The sequence below is a fragment of the Echiichthys vipera genome (assembly GCF_963691815.1).
Source record: "Echiichthys vipera genome assembly, chromosome: 17".
In the NCBI taxonomy this organism is placed as follows: Eukaryota; Metazoa; Chordata; class Actinopteri; order Perciformes; family Trachinidae; genus Echiichthys; species Echiichthys vipera.
Window position 1 is genome coordinate 27,117,232 of NC_139842.1, and position 10,556 is coordinate 27,127,787.

At 45.6% G+C, this 10,556-nt stretch overlaps 1 protein-coding gene across 1 annotated transcript in view; it reads left to right on the forward strand.

The window, feature by feature from the left end:
• col1a1a (collagen, type I, alpha 1a) overlaps positions 1-10,005 on the forward strand; it is a 21,222-nt gene extending 11,217 nt beyond the window's left edge. The window contains exons 17-47 of the mRNA XM_083931802.1: positions 84-182; positions 426-479; positions 602-709; positions 1,247-1,300; positions 1,459-1,557; positions 1,646-1,699; positions 1,793-1,891; positions 2,024-2,077; positions 2,184-2,237; positions 2,927-3,034; positions 3,123-3,167; positions 3,601-3,699; positions 3,810-3,917; positions 4,089-4,250; positions 4,370-4,423; positions 4,529-4,636; positions 4,760-4,813; positions 5,119-5,172; positions 5,266-5,427; positions 5,626-5,733; positions 6,165-6,272; positions 6,377-6,430; positions 6,924-7,031; positions 7,206-7,259; positions 7,379-7,486; positions 7,578-7,631; positions 7,769-7,876; positions 8,037-8,316; positions 8,417-8,607; positions 8,790-9,032; positions 9,295-10,005. Of these exons, the coding sequence (XP_083787928.1) occupies positions 84-182; positions 426-479; positions 602-709; positions 1,247-1,300; positions 1,459-1,557; positions 1,646-1,699; positions 1,793-1,891; positions 2,024-2,077; positions 2,184-2,237; positions 2,927-3,034; positions 3,123-3,167; positions 3,601-3,699; positions 3,810-3,917; positions 4,089-4,250; positions 4,370-4,423; positions 4,529-4,636; positions 4,760-4,813; positions 5,119-5,172; positions 5,266-5,427; positions 5,626-5,733; positions 6,165-6,272; positions 6,377-6,430; positions 6,924-7,031; positions 7,206-7,259; positions 7,379-7,486; positions 7,578-7,631; positions 7,769-7,876; positions 8,037-8,316; positions 8,417-8,607; positions 8,790-9,032; positions 9,295-9,441 (3,192 nt within the window). The 3' untranslated portion in view covers positions 9,442-10,005. The remainder of the gene's footprint in view (positions 1-83; positions 183-425; positions 480-601; positions 710-1,246; positions 1,301-1,458; positions 1,558-1,645; positions 1,700-1,792; positions 1,892-2,023; positions 2,078-2,183; positions 2,238-2,926; positions 3,035-3,122; positions 3,168-3,600; positions 3,700-3,809; positions 3,918-4,088; positions 4,251-4,369; positions 4,424-4,528; positions 4,637-4,759; positions 4,814-5,118; positions 5,173-5,265; positions 5,428-5,625; positions 5,734-6,164; positions 6,273-6,376; positions 6,431-6,923; positions 7,032-7,205; positions 7,260-7,378; positions 7,487-7,577; positions 7,632-7,768; positions 7,877-8,036; positions 8,317-8,416; positions 8,608-8,789; positions 9,033-9,294) is intronic.
• Positions 10,006-10,556: the final 551 nt, after the last annotated feature.

The following is a 10,556-nucleotide window of genomic DNA, read 5'->3' on the forward strand; positions in this document are numbered from 1 at the left end:
TTTAGTAACTTAGCCTTTAGAGACTCTTTACAGGCAACACAGCATTATGTGAGCATCTTGTTGTTGTGCGCTGCCCCCTGTAGGGTGCTGCTGGAGTTGCCGGAGCTCCCGGTTTCCCCGGACCCCGTGGACCCTCTGGACCTCAGGGTGCTGCAGGTGCCCCTGGAGCCAAGGGTAACACTGTGAGTAAAGCTTTGTTAAATCTAACCAAATACAAAAATCTCTACCCTGTAATGGAAATGAATAAAAATGATACTGTCCAAACAGTGAAGCAAAAGTAAAACTAATGTTTTTTTTGTTTTTTTGGCTGAGATCTACTTATGTCTTATTATTTATCTGTCATGTGTTTGTCTATTTGTTTTTAATGTTAGTTTGATCCATTTGTTGAGTTTGTTCATGTTTGCTGATTTGCTTATTTCCCTCAGGGTGAGGCTGGAGCCCCAGGAGCCAAGGGAGAGGCTGGTGCCAAGGGAGAGGCTGTAAGTTTAAGTTAACCACAGTCAGCATGGAGCATAGCTCTGTATACACACATGAAGGACACACATGTATGATTACACATTCCATCTCTTATGCCATTCTTGTGTGTCTGTGTATTCTCCAGGGTGCTGCAGGAGTTCAAGGACCCCCAGGACCTTCTGGTGAGGAAGGCAAGAGAGGAGCCAGAGGAGAGCCTGGTGCTGGTGGAGCCCGTGGAGCTCCAGGAGAGCGAGTATGCATCTCATCTAATTTTCACTATATCACCCTGTATACTGTCATATGTTATATTTTAAAATCTACTTTAAAACACAAAAAAAATTGCCAATATGGTTAAATATTATTCTCGGTTAAAAATGAAAAACACTGATGAGGAAAAAGATCAAAATATTCAAGTATATAGTGTTAGCCACAAATGATACAGGCTCCCTTTTAGCTCATTATTAAACAAAGTGTGGACAAAAAAGGTACAAACATGCTTGAATCAAATATGAACATATGTCATAACGATTAAAGAGCCTTCTTGATGTGGTATATAATGCATCATGCCTGGCAGTGTTTTAGCAATCTTATGGCTTTTTAATAAGTTTTTAACTATTGTAAGAAAACTTTTTTAAACTCTTAGACGATACAATAACATTTCAGTAGGGTAGAATTTCCTCAAACATCCTTACTTCATGGTAGAGGACGGGGCATGTTAGGGTCATGATGATAGGGGACACTGTTAGCTCTGCTCATAGAGCTAAGCAAGATGTGCCTGCTCTCTCTACAGGGTGCCCCTGGTGGTCGTGGTTTCCCTGGTTCTGATGGCCCTGCTGGACCCAAAGTGAGTACAACACACACACACACACACACACACACACACACACACACATACACACATCCTTCCATTTCACTTAGAAGGATTGAGATACTTCAGATCGTTTTTTTATTAAACTCATTATTGTCTTTCTCCCTCCCTTCTCTCTTTCTCCCCCATCAAAGGGTGCCAATGGTGAGCGTGGTGCCCCCGGTGTTGTTGGACCTAAAGGTTCCACTGGTGAGCCTGGCCGCACTGGTGAGGCTGGTTTGCCCGGCGCTAAGGTGAGCTTCCCTACCACCCATTCATCAAAATTGTCAGCAACATCATTTATTCACTGCACATGCCCTGACCTCTGACCTCTGCCTGTAGGGTATGACTGGTAGCCCTGGCAGCCCTGGACCTGATGGCAAAATGGGACCTGCTGTGAGTTCATGTCCAGTATAATACATTTGATCTTAATCCCATTAAAAACATTTGTGTTTTTTAAAATAATCCTTAATTAATCCTGTTTACCAGGGAGCCACTGGACAAGATGGACGCCCTGGACCCCCTGGAGCTGTTGGCGCTAGAGGCCAACCTGGAGTCATGGGATTCCCCGGACCCAAGGGAGCTGCTGTGAGTAACTACACAGTGTCATTGATCAGATGTTTCTGAATATTTAAGTAGTCTGTAGACAACGGAGAAATAGGCTGCTATAAAATGGTCTCCACATCTCTGGTAATAATGCTTTTCTACTCCTGTCTATAGGGTGAGGGTGGAAAGACTGGCGAGAGAGGAGTAATGGGACCCACTGGCCCTGTTGTAAGTTGTCTACACTATCTTACTCTTTGAATCCACTTTACTCTGTTTTCCTTCAATGCATGAAAGCTAGAATCTGGGTCTGAAAGCCTGCAATCTTTCTACCCAGGGTGCCCCTGGAAAGGACGGTGACGTTGGTGCACAAGGCCCCACTGGACCTTCTGTAAGTAAAACAAGAAAAAACACACACACACACACACACACACATCAACACCCAGCTCATAAACCTGATGGCCGCACACAACAAATTATACTTGAAACTATACATGCAGCTACCAACTTAAAAATATGGACATCCACCCTACAGTTTCTGAAGAGCCAGAGTAAAGCTCGGTGTGGCCAAAGCCGTCGCCATCTTGGCAGTGCCTCATGCTGCCTAATCCAAAAATGGGCAATGAGGTGGAGCATAGATGGAGCTGAGGCAGAACGAATGAAGCCTACAGTCTATACAATTACCTGTGTTTACAGCCACCTGTCACTCAAATCAGACACATGCTTTATTATGTAGAACTTTAATCTTATTTAAATGTTATAAGAAAAAAAAATCACCCTCTGTACAGTTGTCAAGAACAGTGAAATTAGCTTTAGAGACCAAAAGTGTTTCTCTTCCAGACTGTAATCATGTTTATTTCTAAGTTTAACATAGGGCTCTATGGGGATTTACTCTGTTTTGGATACAGACTCAAGATACCACTCGATGAAGTGAAGTTCTTTGGCACCTCAGTGTTGGCTCTGTTCTTCAGCCCTGAGGCTTTCTGCCTTACTACTGACAACAATCATACCAACACACCAACGCCTTACTTCTGGTCATTTCCTGTTCACTCTAACAGTCCTTTTCTTGCTTACCCTCAGGGTCCTGCTGGTGAGAGAGGAGAGCAGGGACCTGCCGGACCTCCTGGATTCCAGGGTCTTCCAGGACCCCAGGGTGCCGTTGGTGAGACTGGCAAACCCGGAGAGCAGGTGCTGACTGAGATATGACTCATTTAGATACCTGATCCAATTGATACTGTCTATTAAATTAACGTGCAAATTGCCTCTGTCTGTCTAGGGTGTGACCGGTGAGGCTGGAGCCGCAGGACCTGCTGGAGCTAGAGTGAGTCACTTATAACCACCACTATCATCATCATCATTATCATCATCATAATCATCATATTGACAACTACAAATCAAACAATGTGTTGTTGCTATAAGTTGATTGAACATTGATGTTAATGCTAACAGGCTGAAGTTGGCTAATAACAAGCTAATGCTAAGGGGTGTTGGTGATCTATGCAGTCAACATGAATAATTTAAGCTTACATTGTCTACAATCAGAAAAAAAATCGCTTGATTATGATTCTTCTTCATCTAAAAGACACAGTGGCATGTTTTGGAATAAAAGAATTTCACCTCACATCAGTACCTTCCTTTGGAATATCATCAGTCTTTTAGACAAGCCATCCACAGCCAGATAGATCCTAATTCCTTTGACCAGTCTGGGACTTCTACTTCCACTTTCCTAACTCTCTGTCACCACTTCCCCTCAGGGTGACAGAGGATTCCCTGGTGAGCGTGGTGCACCTGGTGCTGTTGGACCTGCTGGTGCCCGCGGATCCCCTGGAGCTGCTGGAAACGATGGTGCCAAGGTAAACCCTGCGAGACGTGAAAGAAAAAAGTTGATGCCTTGTAATGTTCTCATTGATTTGTTGTGTAACCCTTGTGGTCTTGTTGTCTTCCCCTTCCTCCTCTTCCTCAGGGAGATGCTGGAGCCCCCGGTAATCCCGGAGCTCAGGGTCCTCCTGGACTGCAGGGAATGCCCGGTGAACGTGGTGCTGCTGGCCTTCCAGGACTGAGGGGAGACAGAGTGAGTCACCATAACAACCCTCCTAGTCCTCCCAGTATTCACAGTATATAGGACTGAGTATATAACCAGTCACTTCTGATGTACACAATTTAGTGGCACAACTCATACAACACCATCCACAGTAGCTTTCCAGTAAATAGACCTCACCCCCCTTTCCATTCAATTACCCAGGGTGACCAAGGAGCCAAGGGTGTTGATGGAGCTCCTGGTAAGGATGGCCCCCGTGGTTTGACTGGACCCATTGGACTTCCTGGACCTGCTGGAGCCACTGGAGACAAGGGAGAGCCTGGTGGCGCTGGACCTGGTGGACCAGCTGGAGCTCGCGGAGCCCCTGTAAGCACCTGCCTGTTTGTCCTCCTCAATTGCAGATGATGAAGTTTCTGCACAAATTTCTCTATCTGTTTGAAACATGAGATCCTTGACTGACTCTTCATTCTCTTCTTCTTCCTCAGGGTGAGCGTGGAGAGTCTGGACCACCTGGACCAGCTGGATTTGCTGGACCTCCTGTAAGTCACATCATCATGAATGTCCTGGCTCTTTTTTTTTTTTTTTTTAGCTTGAAGCTTTAACACAGAATTCACTGAGTCTCATTCACCATTATTCCCCCACAGGGTGCTGATGGACAGCCTGGTGCTAAGGGAGAGGCTGGAGATAATGGTGCCAAGGGAGATGCTGGTCCCCCCGGTGCTGCTGGACCCACTGGTGCCCCTGGACCCCAGGTTTATAAACTCATACATTCACACCTCATTATGGAAATCCCCACATCTCAAAGTGAACAGAAGTTGAGGCTACTTTGACTGGTACTTGTTCTCCATTGTTGACTGACAATATCTCAATTTCAGGGTCCTGTTGGAAACACCGGCCCTAAGGGAGCCCGCGGAGCAGCTGGACCTCCTGTAAGTCACCACTCTTATTTTACTGTGTCCGCCTCCTCCTCTATAACATTTATATTAATGATGACTTGAGCTTCAGTTTCTTCATCAGAAGAATCCTAAGCAGTAGTGTAAAGGTCAGAGATGACGATGTCCATGGCCATACTGAGCAAAGGCAGTAGTCTGAAGACAATCCACTATAAACTTTTCATACAGATGTATTACTTGTAAGCCCATTATTTATTCTTCATCCTTTTGTTAGTGTTTGCTCTGATGTGATGCAGCTATTTTTGCAGCCAGTCAGCTAATGGTCCTCTTTCTTTTCCTAGGGTGCTACTGGCTTCCCTGGTGCTGCCGGCAGAGTTGGACCTCCCGGCCCCTCTGTAAGTCTTTCTCTAATGTTATTAACAGTTATTGTTCCTGTGACAGGGCTCAACATTCAGGGTGGTTTCAGCAATGTTGTGTTCCCTCCACAGGGCAACTCTGGACCCCCAGGACCTTCTGGACCCGCTGGCAAGGAGGGACCCAAAGGAAACCGTGGGGAGACTGGACCTGCTGGTCGCTCTGGTGAGATGGGTGCTGCTGGACCCCCAGGAGCTCCTGGAGAGAAGGGTAGCCCTGGCGCTGATGGTGCTTCTGTAAGTTATCTTTGACCTTCCAAACAAACCAGAGTTCCTTTCATCTCAGTCTATCACATAAATTCTTCTCTTGAAGTCGTCTCCGTATTTTCACTGACAACATACAGACATTGTTTCTGTGTTGTTTGCTCTCAGCTTCTGCTGCCCGGCACCTTGATGTCTAACTTTCTCTTTGTGTCTCTCTTTCACCCCCTTCAGGGAAGTGCTGGTATTCCTGGACCTCAGGGAATTGCTGGATCTCGTGGTATTGTTGGTCTGCCTGGACAGAGAGGAGAGAGAGGTTTCCCTGGCCTGCCCGGACCCTCCGTGAGTTCCTATTATTACAAATTCTGCTCTACAGAACTAGAAATTGCACAGTGGATCTAAAGAAACAAGAACATCCCGACATCTTTAAACAGCCAATATGATATTTAGAATCAAACACAACTCCAAATCTAGAACTATTAAGTGTCCGAAAAACATTTGACCACACAACCAGAGAATGACTGGGAAATACCATTCAACTCTGTTTTAGTCTATAGACTTCAACACTATGTTAAGTTTCTAAAAATGTATTCTCAATTAACAAACTTACATTCAGTGGTAAATGTGATTGTAAAGTAATATAAAGAAAATACCTGCCTCGCTGCCTTAAAACCTGCAACACTGAGTATGGCCAGATAGACTTTAATCAGTCAGATTAGAAAAGTGAAAAGTGAGGTCGTCAGAACTGGACTGACTGTAGCTGTCATCCACAGGGAGAGGTTGGCAAGCATGGATCTTCTGGCCCCAGTGGTGAGCGCGGACCTCCTGGACCCATGGGACCCCCTGGACTGGCTGGAGCCCCTGGTGAGCCTGGACGTGAGGTATGAAGAAACAATTGTACCTGTGCACTAAACATTTATCTGACTTTTGTAAACTGGTGTACATGTTTCCTAATCCGTTCACTTGCTTTGTGTTCGCGTTTTAGGGAAGCCCCGGTAACGAGGGATCAGCTGGTAGGGATGGACCTGCTGGACCCAAAGTGAGTTCAAATGGCACCACCGATTAGTCACCAGAAAGTGAACTCATTCTCAGTCAAGGTGAAATAGTTTGTTAAGCAGCCTCAACTACAGAACTGAGCTGAGAAGAGTCAGCAACAGCTAAAGCAGCCTGCAGACATGCTACAGTGGTTTCTGCTAGACGCAGGGATGCTTAGCTGAATGTCTGCTGTAGTTAGTTAGCTGAAAAGAGTCTTGTCTGTGAAAATTCTGTTGACAAAGATAGAAACACCAACATGGCTGCCAGACAGTTACACACCAGTTTTTTTCTATAGCCTACACGGCGGCCAGTTTCACAAAATCGTGTATATTTGAAGTTTCTTTCAGATATACATAAATCAAAGGCCAACAACCAATAATTAGTTTTTTTACCTGAGCCTTTTTATCTGAGCCTTTTTCCTTGAACCCAGGACCATGGTAATAAAATATATGAGATTAAATCTGGTGAAATAAAATAATTTTGTGTTTGTGTTTTAGGGAGACCGTGGAGAGAGCGGCCCTGCTGGAGCCCCTGGTGCCCCTGGACCCTCTGGTGCCCCTGGACCTGTTGGACCCGCTGGAAAGAACGGTGACCGGGGAGAGACAGTGAGTAAACTGGATAAGGGTTTTGTCACTCAAAGAGTTTTTATGAAAATATCTTCAGTATTTAATACATACTTAAAAATGAGCCAGTCATACTACATCTACTGTATCTACTGTACATGTACTGTGTTTCACTGCAACCTTCCTCCACATCAAACTGATTTTTGGATGTTTCAGGGAGCTGCTGGCCCTGCTGGCTCTGCTGGCCCTGCTGGACCTCGTGGCCCTGCTGTAAGTCACAACGTTAGCTCCATTAATAGGCAAATAACAACAAACAACAACAAAATAGATTGAACAGTATACAAAGGAAGACAACTGAACACTCTTCCTCCCCTTCTTCTCCCTTACAGGGAGCTCATGGCCTTCGTGGAGACAAGGGAGAGGCTGGAGAGGCTGGAGAGAGAGGCATGAAGGGACACAGAGGATTTACTGGCATGCAGGGACCTCCTGGATCCTCCGTATGTCACTTCACTCTCACACATACACATATACAACACACACAATATACACACTTTATATCCAACTCCTGTTTTTCTTCTGATCACATAGGGATCTAATGGAGAGCAGGGACCTGCTGGTACTGCTGGACCCGCTGGACCTAGAGTAAGTTAACTCACCACACTGCCTTTAAGTGTATGGAGTAGTTTAAGTATTTTGCATTTTTGTAATTGGTTTGTTCACCATGAGTGTAGAGAGAGAACATCCAGAGACTTTAAGGTTTCCCTTTATACTGTTTGCAGGGCCCTGCTGGATCCGCTGGATCGGCTGGTAAGGACGGTATGACTGGCCTGCCTGGACCCACCGGCCCTCCTGGACCTCGTGGACGTTCTGGAGAGATGGGACCCGCTGTAAGTCTAGATGTCTAACTTCCATCCATCAATCCATCCATTTGTCTCCTTTGTGTCTCCTAACTGATAGAGGTTGTATTGTTCTAGGAACACCACAAAGCCTCCAGCAGTAAAATAACCAACTTTTTCTCTTCCTTCTCTTGCCCTTCTTGTCCTTCAGGGTCCTCCTGGACCTCCTGGACCTCCTGGAGCTCCAGGTGCCCCTGGCGGCGGATTCGACCTCGGCTTCATTTCCCAGCCTCAGGAGAAGGCCCCTGATCCCTTCCGCATGTTCCGTGCCGATGATGCTAACGTTCTTCGTGACCGCGACCTGGAGGTGGACGGTACCCTGAAGAGCCTGAGCCAGCAGATCGAGCAGATCCGCAGCCCCGACGGAACCCGCAAGAACCCCGCAAGAACCTGCCGAGACCTCAAGATGTGCCACCCTGACTGGAAGAGCGGTGAGTTTCTATCCAACAGTGTTAGAGCAACTGAAGGCAAATAGCATGCTAGAGTGATGATTTCTTTGACCTTTTCCTCTCAAAACTCCTTGTCCTCCAGGCGAGTACTGGATCGACCCTGACCAGGGCTGCACTCAGGATGCCATCAAGGTCTACTGCAACATGGAGACTGGCGAGACCTGCGTATCACCAACTCAGAGCGAGGTCGCCAAAAAGAACTGGTACATGAGCAAGAACATTAAGGAGAAGAAGCATGTCTGGTTCGGAGAGGCTATGACCGATGGCTTCCAGGTAAACATGCTAAACCGATCAGAAGGAAGCACTTCCACACTTGTTGCTCCAAATCCATCCTTACCTGGCTTGTCTTAGGTTCACTTCCATCTGATTCCTCCTTCCTCTAACCCTCCTCTCCTCTCAATTCCACTTCTCAATCCTGTTGCTTTCTTAACTTTTCTCAACTCTTTCCTACACAGTTCGAGTATGGCAGCGCAGGCTCTACGCCACAGGATGTCAACATCCAGCTGACCTTCCTGCGTCTTATGTCCACTGAGGCATCCCAGAACATCACATACCACTGCAAGAACAGCGTCGCCTACATGGACGCCACTGCTGGCAACCTCAAGAAGGCCCTGCTCCTCCAGGGCTCCAACGAGATCGAGATTAGAGCAGAGGGCAACAGCCGCTTCACTTACAGCGTCCTGGAAGATGGATGCACGGTAAGGAAACTTGACTTGATACTCTCATCCAAATCTCACAGCTGAATTAGCTTTAAATGCTAAACTCGCAAAGTTAGGAATATTGAGAAGGTCATAATTCAGCATGCATATACACTCCCTGATGGTAAACCTAGTGATTTTGAGTAAGACAGAAAAAGACTTGAAGGAGACATTGAACATGCATGCTAGCTATTGTAGCTAGTTTTGCTTTGACAATTTTAAATGTTGACCCTAACTTCCCTTTCAACTTCTTTCCCTGCAGTCACACACCGGTGCATGGGGCAAGACAGTCATCGACTACAAGACAACAAAAACATCTCGCCTGCCCATCATTGATATCGCTCCTATGGACGTTGGTGCTGCAGACCAAGAGTTTGGCCTTGAAGTTGGACCCGTCTGTTTCTTGTAAAAAGAGAAATCTGGACTTGAAATTGTTGTTGTGTGTGTGTGTGTGTGTGTTTATTTTTTCTAGCAGTCATCTCTCTCTAAAAAAACCCCCAACAAAACATTTCTCAAATGCCATTTTTCTGAAAAATCTGACCCCTTGCTCCTGAATCAACAAATTTTCATTTGGCCATTGTTTTGATGGTCCACTTTGCCTAAAACCTGCACTTCAACAAGATGGCGGCGATGTGGCGGAGTCTGCATCGTCGTGTTTGGGACCACTACTTTTTTTTGTTTCTGACTCTTTTTTTTTTGTTTTTTTTTACCATCACCAACACCAAGGATCTTGAGAAGACATTTTGTTTCACTGGCAACAAGAAAATAATATATGCTTCTGTAAAGTGTAAAAATTGACTTACCCTCTTCATCCAGCCAAACCAGGCCTCTCTGGAGTTTACAGAAACACACAGGTGACTTTTATATTTTTATACACCACTGTGGTGAGAGGAATGAAAGGACAGTCCCAACAGACAGAACCCAATTGCTTTGTACCACATTTCAGGTGTTGATGAATAAACGGTGAAACTGACAGCCATGTTTGTCTCTGTTGTTCTGCCCTGTCCACCTGCCCCAGACAACACTGAAAACTCCCTCCTTCTCAGCCACTTATGTTGTAGCTGTTGGGATTTGTTTGTTGTTGTGGTTGCTTTCTTGTTTGTTCCTCTCTATTTCTCCCTTTTTCTTTTTTAAAAAGAAAAGTCACATTAAAACCACCAGCAGAGAAACATGGGATTAAACCTCCTTTTTTTTTTTTTTAAGAAAAATCATATGGCTACCTCAGAAGCACAGAATACCAGCTGTAAAGAAAAAGAAGGGCCCAATGTTTGTGAAGTGAAGCCTGCAGTAGTTTGGGCTGTTGGTGAGGTAGTTGAGGTTTAACACTTTCAGCAGAAGCAGAAACAGCTAAAACTAAAGGTGCTATTCTTTCTTTGAGGTCTCCTGGCTGTCCAGTATGTCTATACTGTTGTGTAGTGTAAACGTCACTCTGGCATGGCAGGGCCCTCTTGGTGCTAAAATAAAACCACGTTTTTTTTATTCTTGGTGTCCAGAATGAGACAAACTACTTCGATGTCCAGCCAA